Source organism: Schistocerca piceifrons, chromosome X (genome assembly GCF_021461385.2).
Source record: "Schistocerca piceifrons isolate TAMUIC-IGC-003096 chromosome X, iqSchPice1.1, whole genome shotgun sequence".
NCBI classification, from domain to species: domain Eukaryota; kingdom Metazoa; phylum Arthropoda; class Insecta; order Orthoptera; family Acrididae; genus Schistocerca; species Schistocerca piceifrons.
The window spans coordinates 897,088,390-897,108,573 of record NC_060149.1 but is presented as its reverse complement, the minus strand read 5'-3'; the positions used below and the strand labels follow the sequence as shown (position 1 = coordinate 897,108,573).

General features: G+C 40.8%; 1 protein-coding gene across 2 annotated transcripts in view; it reads left to right on the top strand.

The window, feature by feature from the left end:
- The window catches only part of LOC124722868 (rab-like protein 6), a 180,751-nt gene that overhangs the window by 115,227 nt on the left and 45,340 nt on the right, over positions 1–20,184 (top strand). For both annotated transcript variants that reach the window (XR_007006454.1, XM_047248000.1), the window contains exon 9: positions 19,015–19,399. Coding sequence is in view for 1 of the 2 variants with exons in the window: in XM_047248000.1 (XP_047103956.1) it covers positions 19,015–19,399 (385 nt within the window). In the remaining variant the exon portion in view is untranslated. The remainder of the gene's footprint in view (positions 1–19,014; positions 19,400–20,184) is intronic.

The window sequence follows — 20,184 nt, the reverse complement described above, 5'->3', positions numbered from 1 at the left end:
TTACCTGTCTCTCCCTATAGCTTACCCCTATTTTTCTCAGGATTTTGGACATCTTGCATCATTTTACATTGTCCAATGCTTTTTCCAGGTTGACAAATCCTATGAATATGCCTTGATTTTTCTTTTATCTTGCTTCCATTATCAACCGCAACATCAGAATTGCCTCTCTAGTGCCTTTACCTATCCTAAAGCCAAACTGATCGTCATCTAACCCATCCTCAATTTTCTTTTCCATTTTTATATATATTATTCTTGAAAGTAACTCTGATGCATGAGCTGTTAAGCTGATTGTGTACAGTGTTGTATATCCAGCACATATTCCTGGGATGTAGACTCATTTTTTATCACGGGTCCTTCTAGTGCTCATATGAGTACTTTTTGCCATGTAACATATATACTTTATGTAAGGGGTCCATGAAACTTTCACATCCAGGGTTATCCCTAGATACTTCACTATCCCTTCTACTGGTAGAATTTTTTCAAGGCGCTTGAGGTTCCAGTAGGTGTGCTGGATTTCCTTTCTCATAAATGGTACTACAACAGTTTTCTTGAGACTAATCCCTAGATCCTGTTTTATGCACCAGTATTCCACAATGTCTAGTGCACATTGTGCCATTGTTTTAAGAGCACCAGCAAATTTGACAAGTATTACTATGACTGAATCATCTGCATAAGTAGCCTCAGGTATTTAACTCTTCAGTGTGTCCATTCACCATTTGGTTTCACAGTAGTGGGAACAACACCCCTCCTTGTGGACACTGCCCAGTAGTGTTGATTGCCATTTTCTCATTCATCATGGTGGCTTCTATCTTTCTTCTGCTTAGGATGGTCTGAATCCACCTGCATGTCGTGGTCTCGGTGCCATGCTCGTCTGCAGCTCTAAACATGGATTCAAATGTTGTATTGTCAAAAGCCCCCTCGATGTCCAGCATAGAAATATTTCCTGAAAGTGTAGAGCTTTTTCCACCTTCCAAACAATTTGGGGAAATGCCGTTTCACATGATTGTTTCATGTGTTGATTTACATGCAGAGGAACCTCAGTTAACCTCTTCTCCCTTATGTGCACAATAACTGGTTTTTCTAGTGTCTTTAGAAGAAACTGGACAGTATGGCATCAGGGGATGTGCAGACAAATGGATTCATTGTTCTTAAGCAATCATATACAGAAAGTTAACATGAAGTACACTAATAATCAACTCAATTCAATAACCAAAATCCTATCTACTAGGTAAACTGTTAAACAAGATGTACCACAGGGCTCAGTATTTGGGACCTCTACTATTCATCCTGTATATTACTGTATTTACTCGAATCTAGGCCGCACTTTTTTTCCGGTTTTTGTAATCCAAAAAACCGCCTGCAGCTTAGAATCGAGTGCAAAGTAAGCGTAAGTTCTGAAAACTGTTGGTAGGTGCCGCCACAACTAACTTCTGCCATCGAATATATGTAGCGCTACACAGGCAAGCTTTGCAGGCACAAGGATAAATACTGGCGCAAAAACCTCTGCGTCAGTAAATAAATAAAAAAAAGGTGGAAGACGAGCTTTTTTCTCTGCCCCGAGTTTCGATCACTGCGTTTTCATACATTATCCAATGAAGTAAACATAAATTCCATATTGTTCATCTTCGAATGTAGCAGCATTTCAATGTACTATGAACATCCGACTGGCAAGACTGTTTGGGATGTTTTTCAATATGGCCAACTCTACGTTCTGAATTTTTTCCTACCTGTGAGAAGAGATGGTTGCTAATAGGAACTCTTATGAATTGTGAATCACTAGCAGTATTCTGTTCATCATAAGAATAATATGAACATAAACATTTTGCCATGTATTCTTTAATGTTTGCTGCTATCTCATTTAAATCCTGTCTGCCTAATAAACTACGAAACTAGAGTGAGACAACAGCAAACGTGGAAGAATATACGTATCATGTCATGTTTATATTCGTATTATTCTTATGCCTAATAGTGATACAGTCAGAAATGAAGCACGGCAATTGACTAGATTTTTAAATCTAAGATGACTCTAATTTATGTGCAGAATGTAATGCACTAAAGAGGCGTCTACAAAGATTTTCAAACGGAGAAAAATTTTCGCTAAACTCTCGTTCAGAACATCTTCTATCATACGCAGTCTATCATTTGGTTCTTGTTGATCATTATCAAAGAAAGCAGCAGTGTAAGTAACAACAAATAGCAGTCTCTTGCCATTGTTTTGCTAATGAGACGATTCCTCTCACTTTTTTCTTTTTTAATTGAAAGCGGTGGTAGCGTGCACAAAAGCAAGGCATGCCACGAAAGGTGACATGTTGTTAACACTCATTATCAGAATGCGACAAACAATGCATGACACAGTACAGTAATGCATTTTCAGCTTAGAGTGACGTAAACACCTATAACAAAGAAAACGGCAATTATCAGATCAAAGAAAAATAAGCAATCGATTCAAGCTAGACCAAGCACATGAAAAAGGAAGGGTACCCGAATAAATACGGACGGAGTGCCTGATGCATAGCAATGGCTACCTGGTAAAGCTTAACTGCTAAGCTTATGACTCGAACCAAACTATTGTAGCTGTAACGTCATTCATTCGACCTAAATTGTGTCTCGTATTACAATGGACCAACTTTGTTTCAATTTGGAGGTGCGGCCTAAAACTTTTCTCTTCCCTTGAATTTCAAGTATCAAATTTCAGGTGCGGCTTAGATTAGGGATTTTTTTTTTTTTTTTTTTTTTTTCCTTGATTTCGAGTCTCATTTTTCAGATGCAGCTTAGATTCGAGTGTGGCTTACATTCGAGTAAATACGGTAATGATTTGAGCCGGAATGGAGATGCACACAGAACCATAGTATTTGCTGGTGACACAACTGCACTCCTTAAAAGAGAGAACACACAGGCTGTCCAGAAGGCTGTGGACTTTGCTACTGAACAACTGGGCAACTGGACTACAATCAACAGATTAACCATCAACCCTAAAAAGAACAGTTTCCATGAGCTTTCACACCACACAAAATGCAAATCCCTCTCAACCACTTGTAATGTCAAATAACCAACCAATAAATCCAAATGCTGTGTTCAAATTCCTGGATCTGTGGTCTGTGGGTAAAAGATAACCTGAAATTGAATAAACATACTGAAAAGGTAACTGCCAGAATAAGTACTGGCTGCTATGCAGTGAGTATGCTGAAATCATGTGCTAGCCAGAAAACAGTAACTAGTGCACACTATGCATATGTACGGGCCTGCCTAAAATATGGTGTGCTATTCTAGGGAATTTTTCAACTGCCCTGAGCATTTTCAAAATCCAGAAGAGGGCCACATGGACGTCCAACTATTCAGCAAGCTTCACACATGTACTAAGTCTGTTGGAGACAACATACAATTTAGTAAAGCCATGAAGTCCTGTCTGCTGTGTCACTGTTTTTACTCTGTAAAAGAATACCTAGAAAAGTTATTTTGCTGTTTATTTTTAAGTGCAGAACATGAACAACTCGGTGAAGCTATTTTAGTCAAGTTGTTGCAGTGTGTTATAATACCATAATCTCCCCATAATATTGGTTAAAAATGTTAACAAATTTTATCCAACATCTGTAACTCACTGTGTATTGTCAGATCACATGGATTTAAATGAATAAAGGAGGATATGCTGATGGGTTTTATATCCTTGGCCTTGGTGAGATGAATTTCCCTGGCTTCGGAATGAAAATATCCCTCATTGTTCTCCAAGAATTAGGAATGATTGTTGCTACTATGCTGACCCGACCCTAAACAGTCTACATAGGAATCTAATTACATCCTCTCCTGTTTGCTTTAGTAGAACTGGAAAGATACCATCTGGGCTTGATGAGTGCTTGAAACATTCACATTGTCCACTAGATTTCATAAAATCAACTCATTCTCTGGTAGAATCCTAGTTTTCCCTTTGATTACATGTAAACCACTGTCTTTCAGGGATTGGGTCCTGGCCTGTGTTACCTGCCAGAGTGCACTGAGGGAAGTGAGTCTCAAAGAGCACATCCAGCATGTCACTCGCTGTCCTTGTATACTTACCATCCTCCTTCCTTGAAATACCTCCTGGATTAGTTGGTATTCAAGTGAGGGTTTTATGAAGTCTAGAACAAGTAGCTGTACCTTCCAATTCCTCACAAAATACCTTCCAGGTAGATAAGCTTTGCCGGTTTAATCATAAGGTTGTATTTGACAAGGGCCTCCTGATATTTTGCCCGTTGTCCTTTCTTCTGTGCAAGGTTGAACAGTCTTTCTATCTGTTTCCTTTTCACTTCCAGATTGTTGTTCCACCAAGGTACGTTCCTGTTTGTTCACTTCTTGGTGATTGGGCAGTTCTCTAAATATGAAGCTGTGATGGCAGATGTTACTGCCTCTGCCATTCCCTCAAAATCTAATGGGTTCCTCATCAAAGTTTTGACTTGAGATATGCATGAGTTTAGATCTTTCCTATATGAGTCCCAATCTGCTTTCCTAGGTTTCCTATAGGCCAGGGTCTGTTTAACACCCATTTCAACCTCAAACTTAATATACATGTGTAACAGCAAAGATAATCAGTTTTTGACACTGCAGTTGAATGGATAAAAAATCTACCACCAACCAGGCAGCAGGAGAACACATGTATAAAAAAAGGTTTTGCATATGCAAGCTTTTGGAGCCAGTCACTCCTTCTTCTGGCAGAAGGGTTGAAGGAGAAAGAAGAGGGGTGTAGGAAAAGGACTGGAGATGTTTGGAAGAAAGGGGTAGAGTTCGGGAAAGTCATTCAGAACCCTGGTTCAGGAGAGACTTACTGGACGGGATGAGAAGGAAAGAGTCTTTCCTGCCTTAGTTTCCTGCCTTAGCTTTTTCTGGATCCCTTTATGCTGAGAAGTGGGAGTATTAGACTCCTCTCTTGTTCTCTGTCTTAGAGGTGGAAGGGATCTGATTACCCCTTTCACTCTGAGACTGTCTTTTTTAGGAGGTCTTAGGTTCAAGACCTTTTAGTTCCCTCCATTGTTGTTTAGGAAGCCTTTCTTTACATTCCTTTTGTTTCTTTTCTTTGAGAAGTTTCCTCCTCTATAGTCTCAAACAAGGATTTAATCTTGACCTGGTCCAACATCACAGTAACAGTTTCCACTTCTTGGACTGGTTTGATCACACAATACAGTTGCAGAAGCAATTTCCATCAGTTCCAGTCCTGATGCTTGGGTGTTTGCAGTCTCATTAAGTCCTTCAGTTTTTGTTCTCTTTTCAGTGTTCTCCATTTTGATCCAACGAGTATTGGGGATCTATTTGGTCAACATCATGGTACCCCACATGGTGCAAGGCTAGTTACTCAGCATGTGTCACGTCACACCTTGGATGGGGTCTGGGGAATTGGGGAAAGACTGTGGGAGTGGATGTGGTGAGATGGGCATTGTAAGACGCTTTGTCTGGGTCATCCATTGAGGTTTGTCCAATGTGGATGACACTGCCAGCAGCTGTGCTATCGCTGGCATAGACCTCAGCTTCTTGCAAACTCACAAGCATCTCCATCCATACAGACAGTGCTTTTACAAGGTGGCATTTCCTGGAGAGTGTGGAAGTATTGGTTGGTGTTGTTGGTTTATGTGGAGAAATGCCTTGATCTCTTACGAAGTACTACAGTAGCACAAAGAAGCCAGCAGATTTTGAGGAGGAAACAGTTTGACTCCCAGCAGTACATTATCCAGTTGCAAAAGAGTCGCTCGTGCCCTTTTCATCAGCTGACAAAACACTAGTAATTTTCGACATGCCGAGGAACATGACAGTAGACATGAAAAGGGTGAAAAGTATCCCTTTAAGAGGAACCAGGAATGAAAAACATAGAATAACTGTGATGTTAGATGTTACAGTAGATGGGTGAAATTATCCCCTTATGTCATTCTGAAGTGAGAAATTATGCCAATGAAAAGTTTCGTAGTGACGTAGCGATTAGTTTCTAAGGAAAGGACTGGATGACAGTGCAACAGATTGTTGACTGGCTGTCCACTGTTTGGAATTGCAGACCTGGAGCACTGCATGCTAAGAGAGACATGGTAGTTTTGGATACTCTTAAGGGACATCTAACTGCTGAAGTAAAAGATTAACTTGTTGCACAAAAGACAGACCTTGTTGTAATACCTGGAGGAATGACTTCACAACTACAGGTGCTATATGGGTCCATAAACAAGCTGTTCAAGAATATTTCCAAAAAATTTATTGAGATTGGCTCCTGGGAGAAGACCATGCCCTTACACCATCCAGTAAGATTAAGAAGCCATTTGACACCCTTCTGCATGAGTGGATTCGTGATTCATGGCTCTCCATAGCATCAGAGACCATCATCAAGGGGGTTTAAGAAATGATGCATGTTGAATGCACTGGACTGCAGCAAGGATGACATACTGTGGGAGGAGAATGCAGAAGGTGATGAGAGGGAGACTCAGGATCATGAACTCAATACCAGTATTGATAGTGATGAGTGTGAATAAGACAAAATATGGTACCGTTAAGTGCCACTGTGTTGTATTGAACAAGTAAATTTCTGGTAATTTTTCTCTTCTCAGTCAGCATGCAGCTTATTTTTGTGCAAAATATTTATTTTTATTTCTTCCTCAAAATTTAAATGTGCAGCTTATATACAGTGTCAGATTATTATAGGGTTAATATGCCAAAGGGCAGTGAAAAGACTTTCCCAATAGAGAAACAAGCCTTTGGCATATACACACACACCAGAACTCCTGAAGATAGATGTTGACTGTGGGTATTGTATCACAGACACAGTCCCTTTGACTGTTCAGAAATGTCACTAAACCCTCCCAAAGATGTAAACAGCCATGCATGTGCAGCGCCTATTAGATGCAGGGGGTCAGACAGCTGATCAGTTCCAGTCATTCCACCAGGAAAGAGGTACACGGCTCATGTTGTCTGTAGTTCAACCATGCCAAGACAGTCAGTACCGCAGTTTGATTGGGTCCGCATTGGTACATTATGCCAGGAAGGACTCTCAACAAGGGAAGTGTCCAGGCATCTCGGAGTGAACCGAAGTGATGTTGTTCAGACATGGGGGAGATTCAGAGAGTCAGGAACTGTTGATGACATGCCTCGCTCAGACCGCCCAAGGGCTACTGCTGCAGTGGATGACCGCTACCTACGGATTATGGCTTGGAGGGACCCTGACAGCAATGCCACCATGTTGAATAATGCTTTTTATGCAGCCTCACGACATCGTGTTATGACACAAACTGTGCGCAATAGGCTGCATGATGTGCAACTTCACTCCCGACCTCCATGGTGAGGTCCATCTTTGCAACCACGACACCATGCAGTGCAGTACAGATGGGCCCAACAACATGCCGAATGGACCACTCAGGATTGGCATCACGTTCTCTTTACCAATGAGTGTCACATATGCCTTCAGCCAGACAATCATCGGAGACGTGTTTGGAGGCAACCCGGTCAGGCTGAGGTTCCCTGCTGTTTTCGGATGGCACTATGTGGGACCGACGTACACCGCTGGTTGTCATGGAAGGTGCTGTAATGGCTGTATAGTACATGAATGCCATCCTCTGACCGATGGTGCAACCATATCGGCAGCATATTGGCGAGGCATTCATCTTCATGGATGACAATTCGCAACCCCATTGTGCACATCTTGTGAGTGACTTCCTTCAAGGTAATGACATTGCTCGATTAAGAGTGGCCAGCATGTTCTCCAGACATGAACCCTATAGAACAAGCCTGGGATAGATTGAAAAGGACTGATTATGGACGACATGACCCACCAACCACTCTGAGGGCTCTGCGCTAAATTGCTGTTGAGGAGTGGGGCAATCTGGACCAACAGTGCCTTGATGGACATGATAGTATGCCACGACGAATACATGCATGCATCAATGCAAGAGGATGTGCTACTAGGTATTAGAGGTACCGGTGTGTACAGCAATATAGACCACCACCTCTGAAGGTCTTGCTGTATGGTGGTATGACATGCAATGTGTGGTTTTCATGAGCAATAAAAAGGGCGGATTTGATGTTTATGTTGATCTTTATTCCAGTTTTCTGCACAGGTTCCGGAACTCTTGGAACTGTGGTGATGCAAAACTTTTTTTGATGTGTGTATTTTACTGGTTCGAGATTTATTTCCTGATTTCATTTTTTTATCTCATTGTCTCCTGTCACTCTTGTTGTTGCTGCTGCTGCTTGTGAAAGTGGAATACTGTTTAATTGTATTCCTCACTATACTTACCATCAGTGTTTAAATTAACCACCTCGTAAACTTCATTGTCCAAACCAGTGGATGAAATAGTAATATGTTCATGAAAAATCCTGTTTAGAAGGTAAATAGGCATTGAATACCCAGCAAAAGGGGAGGGGAGAGAGAGAGAGAGAGAGAGAGAGAGAGAGAGAGAGTACAATGTAATGCTGCCAATTTGCTCCCGTCAGTTTGCACAGTCTGACAGCTGACTGGCTGACTGCATGCCTTCATTCTCAGTGTTCCACAATGAACTGAATTTTTAGTGATGCACACACACACACACACACACACACACACACACACACACACACACACACACAATATTGTCAGTGTTTCATCTTTTGTACAATAATGATCCATTTTGTTAGTCAAATGAATTTTTCCGTTACTTACATTGTGCATCCACAGTGACCGAATATACTCAAAGCATTTTCAAATTGCAAAAATGTGTCACATTACTAATATCATAAACAAATTGTTTGATTTTGTTTTATTGTGTGACATGTTTACAGTATCTACTTTGTTAAAACTTTTGTACTTGCATTCTGTATTTACATAGAATTTAATGTGTTGCATGAACATAACTGCATTATTATAGGTCCACAGATGGGTCTTTGGCTATTAATAAGTGTATGCAAGAAAAATTAATAATTTATAATACCTAGGTAGTTCACAGTAAGAAATCCATGCTGACATGTGTTCAATGCAGATTACTTGCATTACATTATTAGTCAGTATGGTACATGTTCATAAAAACTACACTAAAGCTGCCACTGTTCTGCAGCATTGTTGATTTTGTAGGTTAGCTACAAAGTTAATCCAAATTCAGCTGTAGGGAGCCGAGGGGACCATTCAATTTGCCTATATAATCAGTGCTGCAAGAACTGTAAATTGTAGCAATCAATAATAGATGCAAATTAGAGCTGCGCCTGTTGAGAAACATTATTCTGTGTTTTCATGGTTCACAGTTGATTCATGCGGGCATACAACACTAATTTTAAGTTAATGGTGATTAATAAAGCAGAGATCATGAACAGATGTGCAGCAGAAAGGAACTTTAGTGTCACAGAAGAAAATGTTTGTAGGTGGCATCAGATGAAGAATAAATTAAAGATTGCTAGTTCTGTGTGCCAAATTTTCAGGTGACCGAATCAGGAAAGGTTTTATCTGTTGGCGCAGTAGACTGTTCAGTGTATGCAAGAAAAATTCAATGAAGACTCACTGACTGCCAGAGAAATTAGCCAAATGAAGGTACTGGAGATAAAGAGGAATTTTCCAACTGTATGTCCCGCAGCAAGTGAGGACGATGAAGGGGGCGAGGCTTACATTACAACAACGAACAATGCTAGCTCAGCTACTGCCTGTGGCGTTTGATGAAAAGCTACTTGCATATCAACATCATATAATCAATCTAAGGATACAGTATGTCCGTTTGCTAGACCATATGGGCAATGCCAATCAGGTACCTTTATAGTTTGATGTGCTGTCAAATATTACAGTCAGCATGAAAGGCAATAAAAGTATTCCTATAAAAAGTTCTAGCAGTGAAAAGGCAAGGCTAATAGTAATGCGGGATGCATTATCAGATGGAAGCAAGCTCCCCCCATGCGTGATTTTTCATAGAAAAATGATACCGAAATAAAAACTGCCTGCAGAACTTATCTTTAAATGCCAAATGGATGACAAATAACCTGATGGTAGATTGGTTGAAGGTTGTTTGCAACAGAATAGCAGGCTCTTTGTTTAAGAGAAGGAAAATGTTACTTTGGGATTCTTTTAGGGTACACATCACCCAGGAAGGTAAGGAGCTGATAGCAAAGAACAACTCAGACCTTGTAATAATTACTGGCAGCTTGACCACACAACTTCAGGTAATGGATGTTGTTGTGAATAGACCTTTCAAGGCTCATTTGTGACAGTTTTACAAACAGTGGCTTTTTCAAGGAGACCATACTTTCACTTCAGGAGGAACGTTTAAAAAGCCCTGAAAATCCATGCTGGGCCAGTGGCTCATTACTATTTGGGGTAGAATGTCGGGGATCAGTGATCAGTGTAACTCCTAAATATTTCTGTTTGCTGATGACACTAGCTTGGTAGTATAGGATGTTGTGTGCAACATTGGCTTCTTTTCAAATAGTGCAGTACATGACCTAAGTTCATGACTTGTAGAAAATAAAGTAATGCTAAATCACAGTAAGACTAAGTTTTTACAATTTCTAACACAGTATTCAACAAAACCTGGCGTTTTGATTTCACAGAATGGGCATATGATTAGTGAAACTGGACAGTTCAAATTTCTAGGTGTTCAGATAGATAGTAAGCTGTCGTGGAAAGCCCGCATTCAGGATCTTGTTCAAAGACTTAATACTGCCATTTTTACTATTTGAACGGTATCTGAAGTGAGTGATTGTTCGACATGAAAATTAGTATACTTTGTTTATTTTCATTCGCTTATGTCATATGTTATTATATTTTGGGATAATTCTTCCCATACTATAAGGATATTTTTGGCTCGGAAACGGGCGGTCCGGGCAATAAGTGCTGTAAGTCCACAAACCTCTTGTCAGCCCCAGTTTACGAGTCTGGGTATTTTGAAATTAGCCTCTCAGTATATATATATTCCTTACTGTCATCTCTTGTTAACAATATTAGCTTAGTCCAAAGAATAAGCAGCTTTCACTTGCTTAATACTCAGCAGAAATCAAACCTGTATTTGGATCAGACTTCCTAAAGGTGTGCAGTATATTGCTGCATCCGTTTTCAATAAGCTACCACTCGAATTCAAAAACCTTAGCAGTAATCCACGCACTTTCAAATTGAAACTGAAGAGTTTCCTAATGGGTCACTCCTTCTATTCTGTCGAGGAGTTCCTTGGAAAATTAAGCTGATTTTTGTTGTATTGTTGATTGCATTTACTTAAATATATGGATTGACTTTTTTTGGATTCATAAACATTTTATTTCTGTCTGTTACTACTTTTATGTTGTAATTTCATGTACTGACACATCACATTCCATGACCTTGGAGATTTGCTCCTCAATTTGGTCCTACGGAACTTGATGTGTAAGAAAAATAAAATAAAAAAAACTTCAAGAAGAATGTGGTAATTGCGATTCCAAAGAAAATAGTTGCTGAGAGGTGTGAAAATTACCAAACTATCAGTTTAATAAGTCATGGTTGCAGGATATTAACACACATTCTTTACAGAAGAATGGAGAAACTTGTAAAAGCAGACTACAGAAAACATCAGTTTGGATTCCAGAGAAATGTTGGATCATGTGAGCCAATACTGTTGGTATGACTTATCTTAGAAGATAGGTTACATTTATAGCATTTGTAGACTTAGAGAAAGCTTTTGACTGTGTTGACCGGAATACTCTCTTTGAAATTCTGAGAGTAGCAGGGGTAAAATACAAGGAGCAAAAGGCTGTTTACAACCTGTACAGAAATCATATGGCAGTAATAAGAGTCAAGGGGCATGAAAGTGAAGCAGTAGTTGAGAAGGAAGTGAGACAGGGTTGTAGCCTATCCCCAGTGTTATTCAATCTGTACATTGAAAAAGCAGTAAAGGAAACCAAAGAAAAATTTGGAGTAGGAATTAATGTTCAGGGAGAAGAAATATAAATTTTGGGGTTTGCCAATGACATTGTAATTGTCAGAGATAGCAAAGGACTTGGAAGAGTAGTTGAAAGGAATGTACATCATTTTGAAATGAGGATATAGGATGAACATCAACAACTGCAAAGCAAGGGTAATGGAGTTTAGTCAAATTAAATCAGTTGATGCTAAGGGAATCAGATTTGGAAATGGATTTTGCTATTTTGCAGCAAAATAAATGTGGATGGCTGAAGTAGAGAGGATATAAAATGTAGACTGCCAATGGCAAGAAAAGCATTTCTGAAGAAGAGAAATAAGAGAAATCTTTTAACATCGAATATAGATTCAAGTATTGGGAAGGGTGTAGCCATGTACAAAAATGAACCATGGATGATGATCAGTTTAAATAAAAAGAGAATAAAAGCTTTTGAAATGTGGTGCTACAGAAGAATGCTGAAGATTAGATGGGTTAATTGTGTAACTTATGAGGAAGTACTGAATAGTTTGGGTTGACAGGAAATTTGTGACACAACTTGTCTAAAAGAAGGGATCAACTGATAGTACAAATTCTGAGACATCAAGGGATCACCAATTTAGTACTGGAGGGAAGTGTGGGGGATAAAAGTCATAGAGGGAGACAATGAGATGAATACAATAAGCAGATTTAGTAAGACATAGGTTGCAGCCGTTACTTGGAGGTGAAGACGCTTGCACTGAATAGAGTAGCATGGAGAACTGCATCAAACCAGTTTTCGGACTAAATACAACAACAACATTCGTCATGTTAGGGCATGACAAAAAGTAGTTGAACCCTGAGCAGAGTATTTTGTTTAGTTGTTGCATTTGCTTTTGATTTCTTAGCAAATGGGTGGGAGGTGTTAGGTGTGTGTAACGATACACCATGGAAAATCTGTTTGTGGTGAATTAATATAGAAGATAGTTCACTTACTGGAAGAGACTTGGGAAATTTTAGAATAGGTGATAAGTTTCTGGAAGAACAAGGAAGTGTTTTTGGATCATTAACCCAGATTGTAAAGATCTCATCATTGATTCTGATTTTATAGTCCTGTCACTTTATGAACAAAGACTGGGATGTTCTTTTTTATCTCAGGATATGGAAGGCTAATGCACAGAAAAAAAAAATTTACAAGGGTAAGTCGATTCTTCCCCCCATGAACCATGGACCTTGCCGTTGGTGGGGAGGCTTGCGTGCCTCAGCGATACAGATGGCCGTACCGTAGGTGCAACCACAACGGAGCGGTATCTGTTGAGAGGCCAGACAAACATGTGGTTCCTGAAGAGGGGCAGCAGCCTTTTCAGTAGTTGCAGGGGCAACAGTCTGGATGATTGACTGATCTGGTCTTGTAACATTAACCAAAACGGCCTTGCTGTGCTGGTACTGCGAACGGCTGAAAGCAAGGGGAAACTACAGCTGTAATTTCTCCCGAGGACATGCAGCTTTACTGTATGATTAAATGATGATGGCGTCCTCTTGGGTAAAATATTCCGGAGGTAAAATAGTCCCCCATTCGGATCTCCGGGCGGGGACTACTCAAGAGGACGTCGTTATCAGGAGAAAGAAAACTGGCATTCTACGGATCGGAGCGTGGAATGTCAGATCCCTTAATCGGGCAGGTAGGTCAGAAAATTTAAAAAGGGAAATGGATAGGTTAAAGTTAGATATAGTGGGAATTAGTGAAGTTCGGTGGCAGGAGGAACAAGACTTTTGGTCAGGTGATTACAGGGTTATAAATACAAAATCAAATAGGGGTAATGCAGGAGTAGGTTTAATAATGAATAAAAAAATAGGAGTGCGGGTTAGCTACTACAAACAGCATAGTGAACGCATTATTGTGGCCAAGATAGACACAAAGCCCATGCCTACTACAGTAGTACAAGTTTATATGCCAACTAGCTCTGCAGATGATGAAGAAATTGATGAAATGTATGACGAGATAAAAGAAATTATTCAGGTAGTGAAGGGAGACGAAAATTTAATAGTCATGGGTGACTGGAATTCGTCAGTAGGAAAAGGGAGAGAAGGAAACATAGTAGGTGAATATGGATTGGGGGGAAGAAATGAAAGAGGAAGCTGCCTTGTAGAATTTTGCACGGAGCATAACTTAATCATAGCTAACACTTGGTTCCAGAATCATGAAAGAAGGTTGTATACCTGGAAGAATCCTGGAGATACTAAAAGGTATCAGATAGATTACATAATGGTAAGACAGAGATTTAGGAACCAGGTTTTAAATTGTAAGACATTTCCAGGGGCAGATGTGGATTCTGACCACAATCTATTGGTTATGAACTGCAGATTGAAACTGAAGAAACTGCAAAAAGGCGGGAATTTAAGGAGATTGGACCTGGATAAACTGAAAGAACCAGAGGTTGTACAGAGTTTCAGGGAGAGCATAAGGGAACAATTGACAGGAATGGGGGAAAGAAATACAGTAGAAGAAGAATGGGTAGCTCTGAGGGATGAAGTAGTGAAGGCAGCAGAGGATCAAGTAGGTAAAAAGACGAGGACTAGTAGAAATCCTTAGGTAACAGAAGAAATATTGAATTTAATTGATGAAAGGAGAAAATATAAAAATGCAGTAAATGAAGCAGGCAAAAGGGAATACAAACGTCTCAAAAATGAGATCGACAGGAAGTGCAAAATGGCTAAGCAGGGATGGCTAGAGGACAAATGTAAGGATGTAGAGGCTTGTCTCACTAGGGGTAAGATAGATACTGCCTACAGGAAAATTAAAGAGTCCTTTGGAGAAAAGACAGCCACTTGTATGAATATCAAGAGCTCAGATGGCAACCCAGTTCTAAGCGAAGAAGGGAAGGCAGAAAGGTGGAAGGAGTATATAGAGGGTTTATACAAGGGCGATGTCCTTGAGGACAATATTATGGAAATGGAAGAGGATGTAGATGAAGATGGAATGGGAGATAAGATACTGCGTGAAGAGTTTGACAGAGCACTGAAAGACCTGAGTCGAAAGAAGGCCCCGGGAGTAGACAACATTCCATCAGAACTACTGATGGCCTTGGGAGAGCCAGTCATAACAAAACTCTACCATCTGGTGAGCAAGATGTATGAGACAGGCCAAATACCCACAGACTTCAAGAAGAATATAATAATTCCAATCCCAAAGATAGCAGGTGTTGACAGATGTGAAAATTACCGAACTATCAGTTTAATAAGTCACAGCTGCAAAATACTAACGCGAATTCTTTACAGATGAATGGAGAAACTGGTAGAAGCGGACCTCGGGGAAGATCAGTTTGGATTCCATAGAAATGTTGGAACACGTGAGGCAATACTAACCTTACGACTTATCCTAGAAGAAAGATTAAGAAAAGGCAAACCTACGTTTCTAGCATTTGTAGACTGAGAGAAAGCTTTTGACAACATTAACTGGAATACTCTCTTTCAAATTCTGAAGGTGGCAGGGGTAAAATACAGGGAGCGAAAGGCTATTTACAATTTGTACAGAAACCAGATGGCAGTTATAAGAGTCGAGGGGCATGAAAGGGAAGCAGTGGTTGGGAAGGGAGTGAGACAGGGTTGTAGCCTCTCCCCGATGTTATTCAATCTGTATATTGAGCAAGCAGTAAAGGAAACAAAGGAAAAATTCGGAGTAGGTATTAAAATTCATGGAGAAAAAGTAAAAACTTTGAGGTTCGCCGATGACATTGTAATTCTGTCAGACAGCAAAGGACTTGGAAGAGCAGTTGAACGGAATGGACAGTGTCTTGAAAGGAGGATATAAGATGAACATCAACAAAAGCAAAACGAGGATAATGGAATGTAGTCAAATTAAATCGGGTGATGCTGAGGGGATTAGATTAGGAAATGAGACACTTAAAGTAGTAAAGGAGTTTTGCCATTTAGGGAGTAAAATAACTGATGATGGTCGAAGTAGAGAGGATATAAAATGTAGACTGGCAATGGCAAGGAAATCGTTTCTGAAGAAGAGAAATTTGTTAACATCGAGTATAGATTTAAGTGTCAGGAAGTCGTTCCTGAAGGAATTTGTATGGAGTGTAGCCATATATGGAAGTGAAACATGGACGATAACCAGTTTCGACAAGAAGAGAATAGATGCTTTCGAAATGTGGTGCTACAGAAGAATGCTGAAGATAAGGTTGGTAGATCACGTAACTAATGAGGAGGTATTGAATAGGATTGGGGAGAAGAGAAGTTTGTGGCACAACTTGACTAGAAGAAGGGATCGGTTGGTAGGACATGTTTTGAGGCATCAAGGGATCACAAGTTTAGCATTGGAGGGCAGCGTGGAGGGTAAAAATCGTAGAGGGAGACCAAGAGATCAATACACTAAGCAGATTCAGAAGGATGTAGGTTGCAGTAGGTACTGGGAGATGAAGAAGCTTGCACAGGATAGAGTAGCATAGAGAGCTGCATCAAACCAGTCTCAGGACTGAAGACCACAACAACAACAACAAGTCGATTCTTATCCGCAAAGTAGTTATAAAATTTTATTCTAATCAAATAGGAAACTTACAACATCATTTTTCGACATAGTCTTCTTGTGTTTCAACGCGCTTGATCCATCGGTGTACAAGCTTCCTGATTCCCTCATAAAAGAAGGTTCTTGGCTGAGCTGTGAGCTGTGAGGCTTGTTCGCCCACTGCTTGAATACTGCTCAGCAGTGTGGGATCCGTACCAGATAGGGTTGATAGAAGAGATAGAGAAGATCCAACGGAGAGCAGCGCGCTTCGTTACAGGACCATTTAGTAATCGCAAAAGCGTTACGGAGATGATAGATAAACTCCAGTGGAAGACTCTGCAGGAGAGACGCTCAGTAGCTCGGTACGGGCTTTTGTTAAAGTTTCGAGAACATACCTTCACCGAAGAATCAAGCAGTATATTGCTCCCTCCTACGTATATCTCGCGAAGAGACCATGAGGATAAAATCAGAGAGCTTAGAGACCACACAGAGGCATACCGACAATCCTTCTTTCCACGAACAATACGAGACTGGAATAGCAGGGAGAACCGATAGAGGTACTCAAGATACCCCCCGCTACACACCGTCAGGTGGCTTGCGGAGTATGGATGTAGATGTAGATGTAGATGTAGATGAATGCACCATGTCTTTCACTGCTTTGTCTGAGGCAAATTGACGCCTCCTTAATGCCTGTTTGATTGGACCAAACAAGTGATAGTCAGAAGGGGCAAGATCGGGACTATATGGAGGATGATCCAGTACTTCAGGTATGAGTTTCTGGTGTGTTTCAGCAGTGTGGGCAACAGTATGCAGACAAGCACTGTCATGCAACAACGCAACACCTTTTGACAGCAATCGTCGGCGTTTGCTTCGAATTGCAAGCTTTTGCCTGGCAGTAAGCATCTCACTGTAATGTACACTGTTTATTGTTGTGCCCCTTTCCCCATAATGTTCCAGTACTGGATCTTGTGCATCCCAAAAATCCGTAAGCATCAGTTTTCGTGTGGATGGTTGGGTCTTGAACTTTTTCTTGCATGGCGTATTTGGATGTTTCCATTCCATACTCTGCCATTTACTCTCTGGCTCGTAATGATGGATCCATGTTTCGTCACCAGTAATGATCCTGTCTAAGAAGTTGTTCCCTTCATTACCACAGCGATCGAAATGTTTTTTGCAGATGTCCAAGCGCATTCGTTTATGCAATTGTGTGAGTTGTTTTGGGGCCCATCGTGTACAAACTTGCAGAACCGTGACTAATTTGCAGACGATGTGCCACTTCATCAATAGTTAATCGTCCATCTAAGAGAATCACTTCACATGAATGCTCAGTGGTTTCTTCATTTGTGGCGGTAAACTGTCGTCCGACTCCTTCATCGTGCATAACAACTGTGCGACCATTTTGTAATTTTTCAATCCATTCGTAGACACTCCGTTGTGGCAAAACACTGTTCCTGTACTGTATCAAAAGTCTTCAATGAATTTAAGCCTGATACACCTTCCAACCACAAAAAATGGATCACGGAACATTGCTCTTCTCTGGTGCAAATAGACAGCGAAGCAGTCATGATTAACAGCATGTCAGTGATAATGAAACTAACCTAGCAGCTTGAAAATTGCAAAGATATAACAACAAATAAACAATGCATGTGTCGTCAACCTAAAATGACAGTACTACCAAAATAAACAAAAATATAGGTAAATTGGGGGTAATAATTGACTCACTCTCGTATATTCATGGGCAATTGAATTAGCCATCCTTACCTAGAAGCATGTAGCAGTCTTGTACCTCTGCTGTCATTTCTTACCACTCCCCACCTCTTTCATTCCTCTCTCAGTAGCTCCCCGCCTTCCCAGACTCTCTCTCTCTCTCTCTCTCTCTCTCTCTCTCTCTCTCTCTCCCCCCCCCTCCCCCTCTCTCCCTTCTCCCTCCCTCCCTCCCTCCCTCCCTCTTCCTCCCCCCTTTCCCCCTTTCTCTCCCTACCCCCGCCCCTGCCCCCCTCATCCCCTCTCTCCCCCTCCCTCCCCCCTCTCCCCCTCCCTCCCCCCACCACCACCCCTGTCCCTGCCCTCCCCTCTCACTCCCTCCCACCCCCACCCCTGCCCCTGCCCTCCCCTCTCGCTCCCTCCATCCCCCACCCCTGCCCCTGCCCTCCCCTCTCGCTCCCTCCATCCCCCACCCCTGCCCTCCCTCATCCCCTCTATCACCCCATCTCTCCCCCTCTCCCCCCTCCCCTCTCCCCCCTCTCCCCTCTCTCTCCCCTCTCTCCCCCCTCCCCTCTCTCTCCCCCTCCCCTGTCTCTCCCCCTCCCCTCTCTCTCCCCCTCCCCTCTCTCTCCCCCTCCCCTCTCTCTCTCACCCTCCCTCTCTCTCCCCCCTCCCCTCTCTCACCCTCCCCCTCTCTCCCCCTCCCCTCTCTCACCCTCCCCCTCTCTCCCCCCCTCCACCCTTCCTAATCCTAATTCTCCCGCTCCATGCCTATGGCCTCTTTCATCTTCTGCTGCCACCTTAGCTGCCTCATCTTGGACACTATAGATTGACAGAAGAGAGAATATCTGTGAGCTCTGATGAATGATGAAAGCACAATAGCTGAGGAGCATCTACCACAACCATTTTATTTTTAAAAATAATTATTATAATTATTAAAAATGTGCACAATTTTTATATGTACAAATTAAATTTAATTTTCATGTGTCTTTTTTGCTTGATTTACAGTGATGTGGACAATACAAATCCTCTTGTCACAAGGTTTCAAGATGAACTTGACCCAGAAGATGAGGTGACCAACAGCTTTAATGCAAAAGATGATCATTATATAATTTCCTCCAATAAATTATACAGTGACAAGCAGGACACAATGGATAACACAGAATTTAACATTATGTCAGAGAAGTTTGATTCGCTTTTAAACATTGAGAAGAAGTCACAAAGTATGCAAGAAAGCAAAGATGAATTTGGCCTGGGTGCTCAGAACTGGAAGATCAATTCTAATACTTATTCAAATATAAATTTACATTTGCTAGGACCTTTACAGACACCTGACAGCTCCACAGCATCCAGTCCTGTCACTATGAAGGACCACAGAAGAGAGAAAGTTAAGGTTGGTGTTATGTATTCAACTCTTTTTAGCCTCTAGATCAAGGGTTACTTGTTCCAGTAGGAATAGTAAATAGAAAATTTAGAAAAAAATGGCCGATAATCAACATTTATTGCTATAGATTTTACATGTTTGTGGTTACTTGATTGCATGTTGGTGTGCATTGCAGATATGTCTGTATCAGTATTTACTACAGTGTAAAACTGACACACAGTGTGACTCCAATACTGATGAGTTTTTTTGTTGATTAAAATTTTTTTTTTCTATACCACATGCTTCGTATTATATATAGAGCGCAACCATGATTGGAGAACGCTTAGCTTAGATGTAAACAATTGATAAGAGATAAATGATTGATGGAGTTAGTTTATTATTCACATTTACAATTGCTCTTTTTTTTTTTTTTTTTTTGAGGAGGGGATGAGGGGGAGATTTTTATGACTTACAAGGATAATATTTTCATAATACAGAAGCATATCATAAGAATAATGTCTGTTTTTTCTTCTAGAACGTCTTACTGAGACACTTTCAGAAAAAACTTTGTATTTGGACAACTGTTTTATCATGCATATATTCTTTAATTTCCTTTGTGATTATGAATGCTTATGTTTCTCAAAAAATAGTGGAAAGTGATAAAAATATTAGGGGCAAAAACAACCTCTGCAAAATTGCTATAAGGTTTTTTGCAATAGAGCTCTTGGATAAAAAGTTTGCATGTCATCTTGCTGCATCAAATATAGATAAAACTCTGAGCTTTAGATGATTGCCTCCATTATCATCATCAGGGA